The sequence below is a fragment of the Podarcis erhardii genome (assembly GCF_964252035.2).
Source record: "Podarcis erhardii genome assembly, chromosome: 5".
Classification (NCBI taxonomy): Eukaryota; Metazoa; Chordata; class Lepidosauria; order Squamata; family Lacertidae; genus Podarcis; species Podarcis erhardii.
The window spans coordinates 47,696,933-47,717,438 of NC_138509.1; the positions used below are offsets into that span (position 1 = coordinate 47,696,933).

The 20,506-nt window shown below is 39.6% G+C and overlaps 1 protein-coding gene across 2 annotated transcripts in view; it reads right to left on the bottom strand.

Moving 5' to 3' along the window:
• Nucleotides 1-1,373: 1,373 nt before the first annotated feature.
• Nucleotides 1,374-20,506, bottom strand: part of INPP5F (inositol polyphosphate-5-phosphatase F) — a 39,103-nt gene continuing 19,970 nt past the window's right edge. For both annotated transcript variants that reach the window (XM_081863646.1, XM_081863647.1), the window contains exons 4-20: nucleotides 19,988-20,116; nucleotides 17,541-17,708; nucleotides 17,284-17,340; nucleotides 16,205-16,403; nucleotides 14,710-14,889; nucleotides 13,555-13,622; nucleotides 12,563-12,687; nucleotides 11,882-11,959; nucleotides 9,805-9,925; nucleotides 9,313-9,441; nucleotides 7,884-8,001; nucleotides 7,139-7,337; nucleotides 5,286-5,357; nucleotides 5,073-5,146; nucleotides 4,499-4,627; nucleotides 3,668-3,755; nucleotides 1,374-3,208 (exon numbers count right to left, since the gene is read on the bottom strand). In XM_081863646.1, the coding sequence (XP_081719772.1) occupies nucleotides 2,047-3,208; nucleotides 3,668-3,755; nucleotides 4,499-4,627; nucleotides 5,073-5,146; nucleotides 5,286-5,357; nucleotides 7,139-7,337; nucleotides 7,884-8,001; nucleotides 9,313-9,441; nucleotides 9,805-9,925; nucleotides 11,882-11,959; nucleotides 12,563-12,687; nucleotides 13,555-13,622; nucleotides 14,710-14,889; nucleotides 16,205-16,403; nucleotides 17,284-17,340; nucleotides 17,541-17,708; nucleotides 19,988-20,116 (3,096 nt within the window). In that variant the 3' untranslated portion in view covers nucleotides 1,374-2,046. The remainder of the gene's footprint in view (nucleotides 3,209-3,667; nucleotides 3,756-4,498; nucleotides 4,628-5,072; nucleotides 5,147-5,285; nucleotides 5,358-7,138; nucleotides 7,338-7,883; nucleotides 8,002-9,312; nucleotides 9,442-9,804; nucleotides 9,926-11,881; nucleotides 11,960-12,562; nucleotides 12,688-13,554; nucleotides 13,623-14,709; nucleotides 14,890-16,204; nucleotides 16,404-17,283; nucleotides 17,341-17,540; nucleotides 17,709-19,987; nucleotides 20,117-20,506) is intronic.

Sequence of the window (20,506 nt, forward strand, 5' to 3'; positions counted from 1 at the left end):
TTTGTACTTTGCTGGTTGGTGGCAGCCATATCCAGCAGAAACCATGGAGGAAGAGAGGGAGGTAAGACAAATCGTGGAGCAGCAGAGATCAGACAAATCAGTTTTTCCTTTGACTTTTGCTGATTCGCTGCAGTAATTTCAGGCAGACACCACAGGAGGGAGGGAAAGAGGGAGGGAACAGACAAATTACAAATTAGGAATGTTCCCATTGGAAATAATGGAAATCATTGGCTTATTACTCACCTAGCAAACAATTTCCTAGGAACACATTGTGTCCAGAAAGTGGGGCCTCTGTGTCTTCTCTGGCATAGTTTAAGTGATCATCTGTCAAATGCTTCAACTTTAACTATAGTCGACATAAACCATGATTTAGCATAAATGTGTACACCGAACCCAAGGCAGATACTGAATACGGAGTCAGTTTCAGACCAACAGTGGGGAGAGGCTGTATCCATTCAGCAACTCAAGAACTAAAAAGGATCTCAGCATTTCAAACACTTACACCAAAATGCATACTATTAGTATTTTTTATTAAAATATTTTATATAGGTCTCCCACGTTAAAACAATACAATATTATTTTAAATATACCCACAAATTTATACAGACACTCCAAAAAAAGGAATACACATTACAGTAATAAGAAATAAATAACAAAATGGAAACAGTATCAAAAGTATTAGACAAGGACAATCAGGTTAAGGTGATGATCACTTCTGTTATAGCAGAGATATTCAAAGACATCATACCACCATTATGACACTCGTTAACTGCTTAGAACAGTACATGCAGTCTAGCTATAGTACACATGTACTAACATACAGAGACCCTGACTCTAGAATGAGGACTAGTGAGGCTATGAAGCTTAGCAGAATCCGATGTTGTTTCTGCTGCTACATTCTACTATAGAACATCAGTCACAAGACTCCTCCGGGAAATAACAGAATGAGCTATATAGGAAATTACTTCTTACACATCAGGTTTTTGGAATCAGATTCCCGGGGAAATGTTTAGATGCAGCCTCATTCCCCACCAGTACTGTGACAAAGCCAGAATTGGTCTCACAACTGATTACAACTACAACTGTTTTGAAACACTTTGCATTAATTGGATTTTAAATATCAGCAGTATGATTTTATGGATGAGTATGTTTTAGATTATGTCCTTTTTGGTGCTTTCGTGCTTATTTAGGCAATTGTCTCCTCATATGAACACATTAGCACATACCTGACATTCAGCATTTTTTTTTAAGTTAGACCTTTGTTTTTCCTCAAAAAAAAAATAAAGGCTGCAGCCTAAGAGTAGGGTGTCAAGTTTCACTACAGAAGACACATAATAGTTTGCAGACACACCGTAAGTTTTTTTAAAGATTATTTATTGTAAGAAAAACCTTTTCAGCAGCTGCCCTGCAAGCTTTTACTCATTACTATATTATTGATTGCTCCTAGATACCATAGTTATAAATTAACAGAGGTAGGAAGAAGCAAGGAATTTATGGGAGAGGAGGGAGAGTAAACCACCCCCCACAGGCATAGGTATTTAAGTCCTTCCTCTGCAGAGACCACCTCCCTTAGGAATGCAACTAGAACGACAAGAAAACAAATTTTAAAATATAAATAAAAAAAGTTAGTCTGAAAAATAAATAGAATGTCATCTGTGAGTAAAATAGTTCACTGGTACAGTGCAAGATTAATAAGGTTGACAGGTGTTCAGTACCACCCCCTTCTACATAAATCAGAAGGCCTATAGAAACTGGTCTCAAAAGATAACTGTGCAACTGATCACGCAAACTTAACATGCACATCAACCACTGGTGTATGAGCTACCTGTTTAGTAGTTTTACCTTCACCAGCTCAGCTGCCTGAGGATAATTCTGAAACCTGTTCAGAACCCAATTAGCATCTCCCAAACCTTTCTGTAAACATAGTTACTGGCATTTTTTTGATACCAATACTTAGTGGCAGTTGGTTCACCCCCTCCCCTCAAGGGGCCGTTACAAACCATTTGTTTAGCAATATGTACAACTTAAATCTGAAGCGTGTGCTCTCTAGATCTGAATTATCCGTGTCTGACACTGCGTGAACATTTCTCTCAGTTCATTTTGCTGAATTTCATTTACGGATTCTGATTCAGCTGGGCTTTTCTGGACTTTAGCCACCGCAAAGCTGATTCCTTGGGTCAAACCAGCTTGTGTAATATTAGCCACCTGAACCATAGAGCTGCGAATCTTTGCAAAAGGAGAGACTGCCCTACTGCCATTACTCTCTGCTGGTGAAGGTGTCATATGAAACCCTGACCCAGCTTCCAGTACACTGGATGAGGAGCCTGGAGTATTATGAGACTTAGCATTGGTGTTTTCTACTGCTAAGAATTGTGATCCTGACTCTGAAAATGGTACATCCAATTTAGATGGTCTGGAAGGAGCCTCAACAACTGTTCCCAAGCAAGATTCAGTTTTCTTAGAAGCATTATTGCTAATGCGATCCAACTCTTGCTGAGCTTCTTGAGGATTCATCTCTGTTTCTGAAACACTTGTCATCTTAGTTTGAGCATCCTGCACAAATCTGTGGCAGTAGGCATCAATTGGCTTAGTGAACTCTATTACAGCATTGTCTGTGGCAGGAGTTTCCTGGGGTCCTTTCCCTTCCGATTCAGACTTGTTAGTTTGGTCTTCATAGTGTGTCACATGGATTTCTGAAGGAACAGGAATGCTAATGTTGATGTCAGTGCTGCTTATAGACTGGGACCGACTGCCTAGCCGAGGAGCAGAGGCGATGATACCACAACTGGGCAGAACATAATCTATCTGTCCCACGTTCTCCAAGGAGTCCATGAACTGCTGGTCATCATCAGATTTGGAATTTGAAAGGTACTCATCAGAATGGAATGAATCATTATCTGAGGAGATCTCAATGTCAGATTCTACGTTGGCTTTAGCATCTGCCATGGGATTTTCCATGGTTTCAAGACTACTGTCAGATTTCCAAAGATTCACTTTCAAGTTCGGCTTTAAGAAGTTGACTTTCATTTCAGGCTTCGTAAAGTTCCCCAACTTTCTCAGGTTGCTCATGTTTACATTGGATTTGGTTTGCTTCACTTTCTGATTAAGAGATGAGAACTTGCTCATTAAGTAGTTCTTTCCTTGGGCTAGGGAGCCTCTGTTTTGGGATCTAATACCAATGATGTCCTCATGGGGTTTGCTGCTTTTCCTGCAGAATGAAGAAGATCAGTAACTTCCTCTGATAAACGTACATTCAGATATACTTTCAACACATTGCTTAATATTCAGACACGTTCTAATGAATATTTTTTTGTTTAGTGAGACATAAATACAGCACTAGCTTCTGCATACTTTTCTCCTAGATAGCTAGGCATTGACCATCATCTTCCTTCCCTGCACCCAAAGCCCCTTGAAGAGAGAACACTCCTTGTGGACTTGCTCCCCCAACCTCATTCAGCACGTGTGTTTTTTAAAAAAAACCTAATGACACACCCCTCTCCCGAGGGGCACAGTATTAAAAACTTGTAGATGGGTACTGTAATACTTGTATGCATGTGCAGATAAGCTCTTAGTTACTAATTGTCAGTAGACAGCTGCTTTAAGCAACCAGTACAAGTATTATGATTCAAGAGATTTGGGACTCCCCAAGGGAAGAGTATTAACTCACCTCTCCAGTTTCTTCTCAATAATAGCTACATCTAACCCCATGGCTTGTTTTGTGATTCGCAGCATCTCCGCAATGCACTGAAGAGTATCTGAAATGCATGTTATTTGTCCATTAAAGCCATGAATAGAGCATATTCTCTCTTACTACTTCCGTTTTGTGAAAACTGAGTGTGTAGATGCTTCGGTGAAGCTTTTCTATTGGTCTCACTTTTAACCTGGCAAATGAGCCATTTAGCATAAAGCAATGTGAAATGAGAGACGCCCATCATTCTGCAACTGGCACATTAATGCAGCCATATAGCTGAACACAAGCATAAAAGAATGAGGACTATTCCTAGTTGTTGACTGGATAAAGTATTATCCCCTCTTAAATGCATCTTTAAATGCAGGTCTGCTTCATTCACATACAAAGCAGGTGGAGTGGGTGTCACTGAAAGAGCCAAAGGAGAGCAACATAAATGCAAGGGAAGCTTCTCTTCCACCCTGCAGTCTGTCCCTCCTCCTCCTTTTCCCCCAGATATTGAAGGGAGCGAAGCTGGGAGAACACCATAGCTTGGGCCTTAAAGGAGTTGGCATCTATAATTCATGTTGATTAATTCAATTGATTGACTAAAAAACCAGGCTCTGAAATGTGGAGTGTTGAGTTTTTCTGCTCAAGTTCTTGAAAAATAGCAATTTCCTTTCCTTCTTGTTCTCAGTGAACCTATTTTGTTTAATTCAACTCAATTGTTCAGCTCAATTCTTATAATTAAGTTCTACTTTCTATATGCAGTGGTCAGACTTGGGAAAAGTGGTTTACCTCTCTTCTAAAAACTTTGTAGAAGTGTGTTACCTTTTCCATCCTCTTCAGGGTTGCGCATCACTGCTCTAAGAGTATGGAAATATCCACTTGTGTCTTTGTATTTATAATGGAGCCTCATGCACGAGAACTTGGGCTTCCCAAAGAGAGTTGGTTCGGGACCTTTACAAAAAGCATGAATGTTTTTAGAAATAAAGAACATAACTTTCTAAATAACACCTCTGAACCTTTCAGCTCTTTTCCTAAGCAGCCATTCTACTTTATTACATCACTGGGAGAAGTGTAACAGTGAGACCACCCTCTGCTGACTTAGCTGAGATCAACTGCCCTCCTAGAATGGTCCTCTGCTGTTCTATTATGTAAATGCATTACATATAAGGACATAGTTGGTACAATGGATTTGCTTGTTTTGCCTTTTGTATTGCGCCTCTTGCATTGCTATTGTTGACAACATGTGGGGGCATATAAATGTAGCAAATCCTGGGTGCTCAACATATAGAAGAGACTGTTATTCATTCATGTGTTTTCAATGATTGTGACAAATAGCTTAAGTTTAGGCAAGAAATGAGGAGAGAACAGCTAAAATGCAACAACTTTGAGGTCTTACCTATTTCTATTCTTTCCAAATCTTCAAGGCTCAGCCTTTGGTATTGATTTACTTTATCTACTTCATCATCATAACTAGACAAAAAGACATCAATGCTCAGAGTTAGATCTGGATTGAATCACACCTGAATCCTATTACAATGCAATAAAAAAGTAGCAAAGATGTTCTGATATCTTTGTTTTCAATGTGTAAAGTAGAAAGAATCTTACTTACTAGGCTACATAGTATGCTGAGTTAGAAAGCAGAAGGAGGACATCCACATCTTTATGAGTAGCATCCGCAAGGCTAAACAAAAATGAACAGAGTATTTTACACAGGATGACATGAAAATTTCACAGCACTTTTCTGAAGCCTTTTACACCCTGCAACTAGTATGGAGTCAATCATTAGTAATGACAACAACAACCATGTTTACTAATGCCTTGCTTCATATAGTCTGTCAATAAAACCTAGAAATCCTTCTCTTCTTCAAAATTTTGTTTTGCTGTATATTTCAAAGTAAATTACTGTTCTGAGGTACCATAGTAATGCTCTCAGGGAGTTGTAGCATAGATGTAGTAACATTCTGAATGATCCAACCACCCACATGGCTAGTTTTAGATATTACCATGGCAGCATTTATTATAGGGATTTTTCACCACCTTCAAAACAAGTTCCCAGGGGAGTTCCAAGTCAGAAAATACAACAACAAATGCAGCAAACCAATTTAAAACAAAACATACAGAATAATGACAGAAGCAGAAGCTCCCTCAATGTAAGAAGTGAGGTTACAGGGGAACAGGCAGAGGGCCTTCTATGCCCACCTTGCGGAGGAAATAAACAACATTCTGGCTTTTAGAAGACATTTGAAGGCAGCCCTGTACAGGGAAGTTTTTAATGTTTGGTGTTTAAATTTGTTGGAAGTCACCCAGAGTGGCTGAGGTAAACCAGTCAGATGGGTGGCATATAAATAATAAATTGTTGTTGTTGTTAGGAGGGCATGTACCAGAGGTTGAGCACAATCAGAGAATATGGCCTCTAATTACTGTATTTTTCACTCTATAACACGCACCTAACCATAACACGCACATCGTTTTTAGAGGAGGAAAACAAGGGGGGGGGGAGATTCTGAATGAAACAGTGTATGTATCATTTTTGTGCTTCATGCTGTGGCCACAGACATGTGATCTGATGGTGAATTTGGGGTGACCCAATGCAAAAATCCTGAGAATCCCTGTGGATCTGTGCTTTGTAACCACGTTTTTGCACCATTGTGGCTCCAGGCAACAGTGGGTGCGTGATTTTTTTGGTGCAGGCTGTAGCCATGGACATGCTATGTGATCTGATGGTGAATTTGGGGTGACCCAATGCAAAGATCCTGAGGATCCATATGGATCCGTGCTTTGTAACCACGTTTTAAGTGGGGAGGGAAGGAAAAACACAGAAGGGACAAGGAGCATGAAAGGGGTGTGAAGAGAAGCAGCTGGCTAAGAATGCAGGAGAGGGATTTAACGGGAGGGAGGAAAGGAAGGCAAAAGTTTCCCCCCACCCACCCAAGCCAGCCCCCCCCCTCTCTTTCTCTCTCTCCCACCTGCATGTTTTCCGGCTGCCTGCGAGTCCCTAGAAAGCATTACGGACGCGATCCTTTCCTTTCCCCTCTGCTTGCCTGGAGGGGAGGGGATTTGCCTGCTCTTTGTTCCGTTTGAGCAAACACAGCAACGAAACAGAAGAGGGTGGGCAGTAAGACCCTGAGGCAGAATGCAGGAAAGCAGCAGCTTCCTCTCTTCAGGCTTCCCTCCTCCATGACGCACGATTTGATTTTTGCCTGATTTTTGCCCCTGCGCTCGCACCAGTCGGCTCCAGGGACCACACATTCGCTCAATAACACGCACAGACATTTCCCCTTACTTTTTAGGAGAAAAAATCTGCGTGTTATAGAGAGAAAAATACAGTACTTGAAAAACATTTAAGACTCAACTCTTCCCCAGTCCCCACTGTATCCCTCCACCACCTTATTACACATTTGGTCACTGTAAAAGATGCCATGGTACTTTAAGATCTATATAACCATAGAACATTCTGCATACCTTGGGTCACAGTCAATAAGTGCCCAACCACCATGGAATTTTTCATCATCTGGTAATAGTAACTTCATGTAACTTTGCAATAACTGGCTAATCAGTTCCTGATGACTTCTCAAGTTCTCCTTGTGCAGCGCTTCATGTTCTTTCTCTTTTGTGAATATGGAATAAAGATCCTCTGTCACAGGAATGCCCTGCATTAAATCTAGACAGACACAAAACAAAACAAAAAAACCACTGAATGCATAATGAATGTATAACAATATCAATGCATAACAGGAATAAACCGGCGGTAAGTAACTAAATGGACTGCTTTGATTAAGTTATACCTCTGACTCTTGGGATTTAGGTATTTTGAAATTCTTAACCAAGACCTAATTCTTAAGCAAGAGCTAAGCAATGCTCAAATTACAAGGGGCATGCCTTCATTATCTTTAGGAGACAAGTGGATTTCGCTATGAGTCTTCCCTGCCTTTTCCACCATGATTCAAGACTGAAGTATTAAAAAAAACAATTCACTGATTACAAATGGAGAGAGTTTTATTGCCAAAACTTCTAGAAAGCTCAGCTAAAATGAGTCAGTCTTGTTCATACTTTTAAAAATACACAAAACAAGATTTTGACCTATTTAGTAGTAGAAAACACAGACCCAAACATCTTTAACATTTCAAAGAAACCAACATGAAAAGAAAATTCAACAGATACATAGTAGACAATTATTCAGTACGGAAATTGACTGAAACTATCTTACCAATAACTGCCTGCCTATAAGCATCCCTGAAGCGGTTTAAGTAGTATCTATTTGCAGAGTTAACACCATCTTTCATGACTCCTGCCAGCTTCCTTTCACCAGTTCTTGTGAAGTCGCCCTATTGCACAAAACACATATTTGAATACTCAATGCACGGGTTATTCATATGAGAGACATCTTAAGTAAGATTAACTTTCCACTGCTTTAAGAAACGCATCTTTCAGAAGCAGAGAGTTACATCTCATTTTTTTAAAAAAGTACTCCTGTACGTTTAAATAGCACTTATTTAAGAGTCACCATTTGAAATATGTCCCTTTTCTATAAAACATATCTGCAGATTCTAAACACGAGATCTGTATTGGGGTTTCTCAGAATGTGGGCCAGGAATCGCTTTCAGGTGGGCCTCAGTGTTTCAGTCTGCACAATCCCTCCTCACTTGCCTATCCCACCCCACTAGCTGGCTGGATCAATGCCAACATCAGCGACCCTTCGCATGCTGAGTAACAGTGCTTGGGAGACACAGAGGTTCAAGAGAGATGGAGGAAGAGGAATGGAAGGTTTCTGAGGGAGGGGGAAAGCCAGAAGAGGTGTTGCAGGAAACTTTTAAGATAAAAGGTTAATGATTTATTATCACAATCATCATTACTGTTAAACAAACTGGAAAGCAAAAAGAGGATAATGGAGGAAAGCTCTTATAGGAGAAAATAAAGCATAAGAAGATCAGGGAAAAGGCTGAATGAGACAGGCAGCTGGGTGGGTGGTGAATAGCAAGCAAACTAAATGTGAAGGGAGGATAGCAGAAGAAATCACCGGAGACAGGTAAAAATATGTTTAGAGTCCTGTGTGGGTGGGAAGGGGAAATACCTTTCTACTTAGACCCCTCTGGATCAACAAATTCTGCCTTACACGGGAAGGCTGACTCATGATACCTCAAGAGCAAATGCCTGTAATTAGCTGGAGGAAAGCTGAGCTATGGAATTTTTTCCTACAAAGAAAATGCTGTAATAAAGAATTTAGCAATTTCAAAGATCGACTGACTCGCTAGAAAATGCCTGGAACTTCCATCTGATTAATTCCAACCTCTGCCACAATCTGCCACTATTTTGTGACAGGCTCTGCCCCTGCACTGCAGTTTTTTTGACTGCTGGGCCTCAGCAATTTTCAGCTGTCTCTAGCTGGCCACATTGGTAGAAAGTTTGAGAACCCCTGATCTATAGTATTAACTGTAGAACAGTGAAATCTATGGACGGGATTCACCTAACCAGCCCAGTCAGCAGAAGTCCTGTACATTAAGAAAGATGTGATGTGTTAAACCAAAACAATAAGCTCCTGTATAAACCTTGCAAACTATTCCTGCTATAAGTTCAGTTAACAAAACTGAAAAGAATTACCCTAAGAGTTATTTTTATTTGAAGTGAAATGTTTTTACCTTTAAAGCTGCTGTTCCCGCATATTGTCTGCTTATGGCATCACCATTGTTAGCCCATATAATCTGGTAGATCCGATTGCATTTCATTGGCAGTGGTTGTTCCGGTGGCATCACACCCAACTTCTTCAACTGGAATTTAATTTTATTGTTATTACTAAGTGCCATTCTTTTGTCTTTTTTTACTCTAGGAGTATAGGGCTGTTATCTTTCTTCTGAAGCTACAGAAAGCAAGTTTATTCCATTCGTCTGTTAACCACTGAAACTTTGTTCTCCAAACACCGGACAAAAATTTGAATTTGCATCTATTACTTGTGCAACCATGGCAAGGGTAATAACTACTGTTCTCCACTAAGATCATGCTTCACATTAGAAGAATTATTCTGAAGCAATTTAAGTATGAATAGACTATGCACACATTCCATACTAGTCTAATTGACTATATTTCACATAGTTCTCATTAATAAAGGTTTTTGTAAACTGAAGTTGCAATACCTGCTGTTCCATAACTATACGGGCCACGGCAGCTTGGACAACGTTGGTTCGATCCAGGCAATCCATACAGTTAACTCGGAAAATTCCTTCCTGCTTACAAATCACTCCAGCTTGGTCCACCCTTGCAAAAAGTGAAGAAGAAAAATATTAGAAAGCTTAAAGTGAAAAAATCCTACATCCCTCGGTGTAGAAAAAAAATCATTTTCCCTAAACCACCCCCACCCATCCGAATGATGGGTGGGATGGCAGGATTAAATTCTGCATTGTCTGAGTGCCTGCACTGCCAAAGTAGTGGCTAATCAGCTGATGAGCAGGGATTAAATCCTCCTCAGTTCAAACAAGTGTGGCAAGGGCTGTCTGAAACTCCCTCCCCTCTTCCATTCTTCTGGTCTTGCACCTGGCTCCTTCAGTTCTCTTGTGTTTTCCCTTGTCCAGCTTGAGGGGACTAGATCAGCTTTTTTTTTTTAATAATTTTTATTAACCAACCAATCAAATCAAATCACATCACATAAATTCCGAATTACAAAGCCGAATTTTAAATTTTTGTTGGGGGTACCCATATTTCAAGTTCCGAAGGGGATTCCAATCATCTTCTTGCTGCTGCATTAATGTCCACAAATCTCTCCAAATAATGTTCAGCTTTAGGCCCTCTCCTCCTTCTCTTCTCATAGTTACAGAGGCCTTTGCAAACAGCATGCTTTCTTTCCCCTTCTCTCCTATTTCCTGAAGAAGGCTGTCTCATGGTCCGGACAGGGTGGCTTGAGATGAGAAGAAGAATAGAGGAGAGGAGAAACTACCCCCAGTATTTTACAGGTATCGCTGCACTTCTTACAGGCACACTGCAGGACATATCACTGCTCACTAGAGAAGCCCCGTTTTAGTGGATCTGCAAGAAGCAGGGTTTCTCTTGATTGCCACGATGCTTGCAATAGCAGTGTTTGCGGTCTTAAAACAGAAATCCCATTAAGGATATGGAACATGAAGCCAAAAAGCTTCCCCACCCCTGTCACAGGGGAAACAAAGAACATTACTCTCAAGAAACTAATTTCTTGTCCTTCAAAAAGGGCACCTAAACATTACCCATTCTGTGTGAGGTAACTGTATTATCACTGATGAGATGCCATCATTTTATTCACCTGAGCTTTAAATACTGTCCAAACCTCTCCTAATTAATTTTATTAACACTATTATATGCTGCCTTTAAGAGTCAAAAGCCTTCCAAGGAAACTTCCCATAAAATATATAACATGAGTAACAGTAACTAAAATAACCACTGATGAAACCAACCTCAGTAATTATGGCTAAATATCCAGTTCAGTAATTATGGTTAAGAACTATTTAATTCAGCAGCCCAATAAAGCCCTTTTAGGAAAATGTGACAAAGAACAAAGAAGACTTCAGGCCTGCAGCAATGGAGTCCTGACGTTCTCTAATTGGCAGTATGTTCCACAAATGTACGGTCACCACTGAGAAAATCTCTGTCCTATATGCCTTCAAGCTTAATTTTTCTCCTGGCAGAGACATAAATAAGGCTTCAGCTGGTGAAAAGTGTGGGCAGCTTAGTTCCACACCATTCAAAGGTTATTAGGACCTGCACTTTCAAATGGGACAGAAATGTACCAGCAACTGGTGAAATATAGGTTCCATTTGATCTGATCACCTGACCCCATCATTACTTGGGCAGCCAGATTTCCAAACTGTATTTAAATGCAGCAAAATGGAATGAATTAACATAGTCCAGGCTGGGCATTACTAGGTGCAATGATAACTGAGAAAAGGCTTGTCCTCTCCAAATAGACTTGTACACCAGTTGTGAACATAAGATGGTAAAAATCACCCTGACCACTTCTACTAACCAAGCATTCCCAGTTAGCAGCCAGCCCAGAAGAACTGTCAAGTGTACACTGGGTACTTCGAGGGATATACAAGCTCATCTTGGACCAGTTGTAAATCACCGGCCAAAATAATCTACCCTATCAAGCAGCGTGTGTATCATTACAAGGGGGCAAGTGGCATGCAATCATTTATGTAAAATTTATTTTCTGTTTCAGAGTGAAATTAACATGCTAATACTAACCAGCACCACTTCACATCAGTGATTATGTCCGAAATGGCATCTGTCAATGTTTGAACATTTTCAAACTTCATTCCACGGCTAAAAGGTACAAAGAAAATACAACTTACTGATTTCTTTTTCTTTTTTTCAACACAAGAACATGGAAATTCATCGGAGAGATGCTTATATAATAATGGTCAGTACAATTCTATATAGGTGTATTAAAAATAACACATAATTTAATACGACCATGGGAGATGCAGATAAGGAATTGTGCAGGTCATTGTTTGAAGAGTAAGATTAAAAGTTCCACTGAATTTTTACTCTTAGAGGAATGCAGTACTGTGTATTTTATATCAAACGAAATCTGGAAAAAATAATCCTTATGGAGATTTTTTAAAAGCATTTTCTAGTATCTATCACAGACAAATCAACTTGAATAGCTGTGCACATGCCCAAAATCCTGACTCACTCTGACATCAGTATGTATAAACACATACAAGAAAATACTCACCTAAACATTTTTATAAAGACAATATTTCAAAATGACAGTTTACAAAGATGTTGAAAACATTCACAGAGGCATAACTTAGCTCTGGAAAACACCTGCCATACTATACCAGCTTACAAGAAACATGGAATGGAATGGAATGATTTAGCATTTTTGTATTAAATTGCTATAAGACATTTTGACAGACTTACCAGTGTTCATGGAAGTCAAATGAAACGTATGTAAGACTTGGATTGTTGTACATTAAAACTTGTTTAAGATAAGAATCACCAATAATTTTTTCTCGTCCAGCTTGGTCCACCAAGTTAATGATAATCTGTTAAAAGTTTTCAAAATAAAAATGCAAACAAGTACATAAGACAAATGAAATCTAACAAGTATGTACAAGGGGCAAATATGTCTAGTCTAGGAGAAGTTATAGGTGACTGCTGTGTGCTTTCTCAATAAGTGCTAGAAGCTCCTTCAGAAACTGTGTCCTTTAGAGTGCCATCAATTAATTGCATGTAAGCCAACATTATGGGCTGATTATGGTTGAAAAGTTGCTTTTCTCCTAGCTCTCCAACATTCAGGATTAGGATAAAAAGAGTTCGCATACACAAATGCACAGAAACCTGCCAAGGCAGCAACAATAGTTAGGATGCTCTCTGGCATACAGTTGCTGTTTGGTCCTAAGCATGTCACCTTATATGGTTGTAATTGCTGTTCCAATGGTTGGAACTGTGAGAAGCCAAGTTACAGGGAAGCAAGCAGAGGTCCTTCTCAGTAGTGGCACCCACCCTGTGGAACGCCCTCCCACCAGATGTCAAACAGAACAACAATTACCAGACTTTTAGAAGACATCTGAAGGCAGCCCTGTTTAGGGAAGCTTTTAATGTTTGACAGACTACTGTATTTTAATATTTTGTTGGAAGCTGCCCAGAGTGGCTGGCGAAACCCAACCAGATGGGCGGGGTATTTATTCATATTATTATTATTATTATTATTATTATTATTATTATTATTATTATATCATCATCATCATCATCATCATCATCATCATCATTAACAACAACAGGAACAGGAACAGCTTTCAATATGAAATGCAAGCATTTAGTTCTATTCTTCATAAGTTAAAAGCTATACATCACCATTACAATAGTTCCAAACTTTTAATATATGATCTTGTAATAATTTGGAAACCCACCTGTTTTGTATAAATTTTCAACTGTTCTTCAAAATGTGCACGGAAATATGGAACAGTTTCTTTTTCACCTGCAAAAAAAATACCTTGTTAAGGAAGCTTGGGGGATGAAATGGGCACGTTTAAAGTATTCAAACAGGGCCACGTTGGAAGTACGTGCATGGAGAAGTCTGTGGAAAGAAATTCATAGGAAAGAGAAAATTACCGCTAAGAGACGAATTTGGGCAATTCTGGAACATAAATGAATTTCAGAGCATTTTTCCATAGGAACTATTTCTTCCAGTTCAGTACCACTCCAGAACAGAACTGCAGCCTGATATCCCATCTAACGCTGCAGCTTGCTATTATCCCAACCATCTTCACTACCAGGTGAACAGGTGCATCTAATTCACTAAAAGAAACTCCTGGGGAGATGTACCTTTCTAATACATTTGGAAATACTTAAACTGAAACTCAGCACTATTTTAAGTATTATCCTCCTCAAATGTCAGATGAATGCAAAAATGTAATTTCATCTTTACTTTGCTTGAAAAACTGTGCTTTAGGGGGAAGGTGTGGTAAACCAACATTCTGCGGTAGAGTACAACTCAGGTTCAATCTCTGGCATTCTCAACTTGATTATGGATTTACAAGTAGCATGCTCTCAGCTGATCTAACTTAACAGCCACATTCAAGACTTTCAGGCTTTTGATCTGATTCCATATAAAGTGATCTGTGCAAGTTTCAAGATGCCATCAGAAATTTAGTTTGCAGAGTGGTTGCTTCCATAGAAGGATGTCAAACAAAGGGTTGTAGGTTTACGTTATTAAATTAATATACCATTCTTTATGTGTACCTGGAACATCACTGTTCCCCTGCCACCCTTAAGAACTCAAAAAAGTTTCATCTGTGTAGTTTGGTTTACAGTGTTCACACAACACATCCAAGTGGCACTTGTCCCTTTGGGAATTGTCCCTCTGCCAATTGAGTGTCAAATAATGCGAGCAGCAGCTTGCTATATCCTGGAGTATGGAGATAACAGCAATGACAATACTCCAGGAACATGTGAAGGGACAAAAGTGACTACCTTTACTACGACCTGAAACATAGCTATAAATATTTAAGTCTATCAAACGCTGTAGTAAGAGCATAAATCACTCATAAGGTACCAACGCTTACATTTGTCCAGTCGTGGCCGGGGATTGTATCTGTAACCAACCTGACTCCAGAACACAGGCACTGAGCCTCTCGTCTGAACGAAAGAGAGGGTGTGGTTATGGACGTGAATCAATTGTTCTGTCTCCACATAATTTGCCACATTCCCATTTTTATCAACGCCTCTCCGTTTGTAACGCATTCCTTTAAAAAACAACAACAAAGAATTCTCAGGAAGGATATAGCAAGCCTATGAATAGTATTTGCTAGAGTAATTTCCAGCTGTTAAATGCTACTCCGTTATAGCAAAAGAATGAAGAGATCAAAAATGTCAAATCAAAAGTCAAACTTGTAATCAGTAGATTAAATTAGTCCTTCGGCAGATATTTGGGGGTGGGGGGAATTAGATGGCTGAAATCAATCTGTAAATTCAGAAGACTACAGTGAATCTTATGTAGTTTATTTATTTTATGTATTTTATGTAGCCAGTTTTATTTTAAAAACAGCTTATTTTCCTCACAATGAATACACAGGGCTATGAAAACTAATTCCTTTGAGGGGCAGGGGTGTGGCATATATTCAAGGTGGGATTCACCTAGCAAACCCCATCAACAGAAGTCATGTTCAAGGACTTCTACCTGAACAATGGGTCTTCCCCCCGACTCCTCCCCCTTCATACCTTGAAATTGGCTCATAGGAGGGAACCCCCAGAATAGCATGCAGTGGGACAGAGGAAGGATTGTTCTGTCTGGCAATGCTTGCACAGATGGAACAACTGGAAGAGTATGATGATGAATTCCACCCTCAGTGTTTATTACCATTTCTGATTTATATGGCGATGGCAAGCCCTGCAAAGCAGTTGGAAAAGTTATTCTTGCCAGCCACACAGGTTATCAGTAAGAGAATTCAATTAGAAATGTGTATGTTTCTGCATATTAAATAATTGTTGATAACTTTAGGATCCAAGCCAATAGCTTTGTTAAGTTAATAAGGATGTCCACATAAGGAAAGTTTCCAATCCTCTCCTCTCCCCTGTGCTCCCCGCAAAAAAGGCTTTGGGGGTAGCACAGGATAGTGTGGAGGAGAAAGGAAAGTTTTCCTCCCATGAATGTCCTTGCAGTTAATATGCCTTATGATTCAAGTCTTTCTTTCCCCTTTACACAAAAACTAGCACAGAAGAATGAAAGTAATGTAGTTTTGTATCATTATCCCAAATCAGACAGGTATCCATGGTCAATGTAATTCAGGATCAATGTAATTGGAAAGCAAATCTGTGAAAAATGCATAACTTTAATCCCATCAAAATAAATATTATTAGCACTACTACATGGTGAAAGGAATAAAAGAGAGCAATACCGTTTTCTGGGTACAGTCATCCGGGGGGTGGGGGAAGGCATGGAGTATCAGCTGAACAGCATTTTTGAAAAAAAGAATCTTGTGCAACTTTTTCAAGTTCTTGATTCAATCAATATTTTTTCTATTATTAAACAGTCCATGAAAGCTATCATAGCAACTTTACCAGCTCTGTGGCGACTTCGGCGTGAGATAAGGGCCACAAGAAAACATGGGTGAATATCATCCACGCAGACTGGCTCTTGAGGTGGTGTCTCAGGACTGCTTTTCTCTTCATCTGATGCTTCATTATAATTAACTACAAGCTCTTCAATCTGAACAAATCCCTGGATGACTGGGATAATCCAAAAATCCACTTCAGATTTCTACAAAGTTAAAAAGAAATGAAGGAAGTACAAATGGATGGAGCAACTCATCTAGGAGGAAAGGTTGCAGCATTTAGGACTTTTTCGGTTTGGAGAAAATGTGAGATGATAGAAATTTATAAGGCATGGAGAAAGTGGATATATATTTCATCCCTCTCTCGTAACCCTAGAACTCATGAAATTCCAGTGAAGCTAATTGTTGGAAGGATTTAGGGTGAATAAAAGGAAGTTCTTCTTCACACTCGTTCCTACAATAGGTAATAATGGCCACCAAATTGAATGGCTTTAAAATACGTTTAGGCAAATTAATGGAGGTAAAAGCTAGCAATGGCTACAGGCCTTGATGGCTATGCTCTGCCTCTGTAATCAGAGGCAGCACACTTCTGGATGCTAGAAACTGCAAGAGGGGACCATGCTCTTATGCTCAGGTCTTACATGCAAGCTTTCTATAGGCATCAGATCGGTCCCTGTGACAACAGAATGATGGAGTAGATGGGCCACTGACAAAGGCACCAGCTCCAGGGGGCCCTGCATTGTTCAAGCCAAATGCAGAGCCGAGAACAGAGCGACGTCAGGACATTGTGTGCCCCCCCCCCAATGTTCTTCCGAAGATGGCACCTCTGACCACTGGCCTGAACAAGTAGGCTCTTCCTATGGTCTGATGAATATAGCATTTTATGCATTTTCCCCTTCCACACTAGGTTTCTACATTTTTATTACAGAATTATATATATTGCAGAAAGTTAGAATGAGACCCATGAAGCCTGACAAATCTCCTTACTAATCAATTTGATTAAGAAGTAAAAACAAGTAGAACAGCTTTTGACCTTCTATGCAGAGGCTCTAAACAAAATACATATTCATAGCAAACATTACTCACACCAATATTGATCAAGTCTTCTAGCATGTGTTTGTTCCAAAAAAATCTATCATCAACCTGAAAATGAAATTAAAATGTAAATATTTTCCATCTGAAAATCAGAGAACAATGCAAACTCATCCTTATCAGAACACAAACCAACAGGAAACAATTCATGTTTCTTGGTTTTACAGATAAATGAATAAGATCAGATACATGCACATAGGAATCCAAGTGTTTGTTCAAAACACTGATAATGTTTCAACAGACAACCTTACCTTCTTCCAGAGTGGCAAGTTAGCCTTCTCACATGCACTTTGCCTTTGCACGGAGTTTGTTAGGTTATAAGTCAAACTGTAATAAAAAGAATCCGAGTCCATAAACATTTTGAATAGTTCTTCCAGCAGCCGCCTCTCCAGTCTCTCTTTCTCTTTACTTTCTTTAACCTATGAAACAGCAAAATATTAGGCTGACTGGGGAAATGTTACTTTGATTAATTTTATATCCAAATATATACTATTAAACAACTTTTACAAACTCCAGCCCAGCAAGATCTCCCAACCTTCGACCTTTGTCCTCATTAAGCAAATGGGTCAGCCATAGAAGTTAACTACAAATTTAAGGTATTGCTTCTTCAGGTCACGTAGATTGAAAGATACATACAGTGGTACCTCAGGTTAAGTACTTAATTCGTTCCAGAGGTCCGTTCTTAACCTGAAACTGTTCTTAACCTGAAGCACCACTTTCACTAACGGGGCCTCCTGCTGCCGCCGCACCGCTGGAGCACGATTTCTGTTCTCATCCTGAAGCAAAGTTCTTAACCCGAGGTACTATTTCTGGTTTAGAGTCTGTGACCTGAAGCGTATGTAACCTGAAGCGTATGTAACCCAAGGTACCACTGTATAGGGTATTATGTCATTTTAGATTTCAAATAGGAGAGATATTTAGAATACAGTGGTACCTCCGGTTGCGAACGACATCCATTCTGGAGCTCTGGCCCAATCCCAAGGTTTTCGCAACCCGAGGATCACTGTTGTACGCATGCACGCAGTAGTAGACCACTTCTGCGCATGCGCGCATGGCAAAACCTGGTCAAATTCTTCTGGGTTTGCTGCTTTCGCAACCTGAAGTTTACGTTACCCGAGGATAAAGTAACCCGAGATGCTACTGTATTTGATAGGCCTTCCCTATCAACGTGACTGCCCATTTTCCAATGTAGCAGAAGTTGCTCAGGCACCATACACAATATACTGTATTCCTCTATTTTGATGCATGGAGGGAGATAAAAAGATCAGACCACATCATATGTTACAAAACACTTCATGTTCTACAGAGAGATTTTATCTTCTAAAAAGCAAATGGTTCAGTACAGAGTGTACCTTTCACAGATGGAAAGGCCTAAGAGGTAGCATAGGAAAAAATGTCTATCCACTTTCCTCAAACCACAAATAATTTTTAATAAATCTTTATTATGTTCTTCCTTAGTCCCTCTGCCATCCCAAAACTAAACAGTCCCAAATGTTTTAGCCCCTTTATGAACAAAAAGTGTTTTAGTTCCTTTAACCCAGAGCTTTCCAAACTGTGTGTCAAGACACGTTAGTGTGTTGGCTGCAGTCTGTACGTGTGTCACACAAACACTCCCCATGCTCCTCCTGGGGCTGGAAAAGGGTTTAACCTCCAGTTTGCTAGTAAAACTGCATTAGCGTGTTGTGAAATGATGCAAAACTGAATCAGTGTCTCAAAATGATGCATGTCTAAAAAGCGTGTCACCAACATGAAAAGTTTGGAAAGCTCTGCTTTAGCCATTATGGTTGTCCTTTTGACAAAGTGGGAACATTACATATTTGTTCTGCTGGGACAGGCATAAATGCTGCCAACAAAGACAAGACACAATTCCAGCAAGAAGGAAACCTAAGACTGGGGGAGTTGGGATGAGTAAAAGGTCATTGGCATGGATATACTGGAATGAAGACGTATGAGGTGCCAAAGACCTGGAACGAAATTGTGCTGAATAGGAAAGCAGACAGGAAGCTGGCATGAGGATGTAAGGAACTATGTCATAGTAAGAATGGTGAAAGATGAATAGTGGGTGCAGAATTCTAGGCTAGAGGTAGAGAACCTGCAGTCCTCCAGATGTTGCTGGACTAAAACACCCATCATCCCTGAGCACTGGTCATGCTGTCTGGGGATGCTGGGTTCTCCACTCCTGTGCTAGACAGAGGAGAAGACTGCAGCAGTGGAAGCTGGACACAAACAGAACATGGCCCAAAGTTTTGCTGATGGGGTCAAATGAAAGAGACATGTTTTTGAAATGTTTGCAATGCCATATGACTCAGTAAAGGACTGAATATGCTCAAAGGAGAGAGAAATAAAAAATGTCCAAGTTTTGTGCCCCATCAACAGATGGATGGTGAAGTTGTCAAAGAAATAAGAACAATACAGGAGAAGAGAAAGGCTTTGGAAAAGAAAGGAAGAGGAAGTCCTATCTGCAGGAGCAGAAGTGCACTGCACAAGTGGGATGCCATAACTGGATATCACCTGCAGGGTGAAATGCAAAACAGAGAGGCCAGGGATGCTTATTTAGAATGAGTAGCAGATTTGACTGGCAGGAAACCATAAAAAGCTACTTTGTGGAAAAAGTACAGAATACATACATACAAATACAAATAGTTTTTATAGCACTCTACAAGGAAAAAACATTTTGAAAGCCCACAGAAATCCCTACCTTCTTTTTATTAGAAGCAGAAACATTTGATTTAATCTGAGTGAAGGTCTTGAGCAGAAATTTAGAGTCATCTGGAGACTGGGTAATCTTCTCTGGTTTGTTTATTCCAAAATGATGTTTTTTACAGAGCTGAAAAGAAAATATTAAGTTAATATAAAGCTTAAAGAAACAATATTCTATTACATATGTCCTATCAAATGAATGTTAAATAAATTATCTTTTATTTAAGCATGTGGTTTAGGTATGAATATGTGCATATTCTTATCTATCTATCTATCTATCTATCTATTTTCAGGATATTTATATGCAGCTTTTCATGTATGCTTCAAAGCAGCTAATGAAGGTTATTAACAATAAAATAAAAAATACAAATTCAGCAAGGCAGCAGATAACAGAAGAAATCCCAAAGTACAAACTTTTAAAAACACCATCCAATTAAGAGCCTCAGATAACACTGAAGCCCTAGTTTTGCATATAAGCACTCATCAACTGCTAGATTTCAAAGTATTCCGAGTGTTA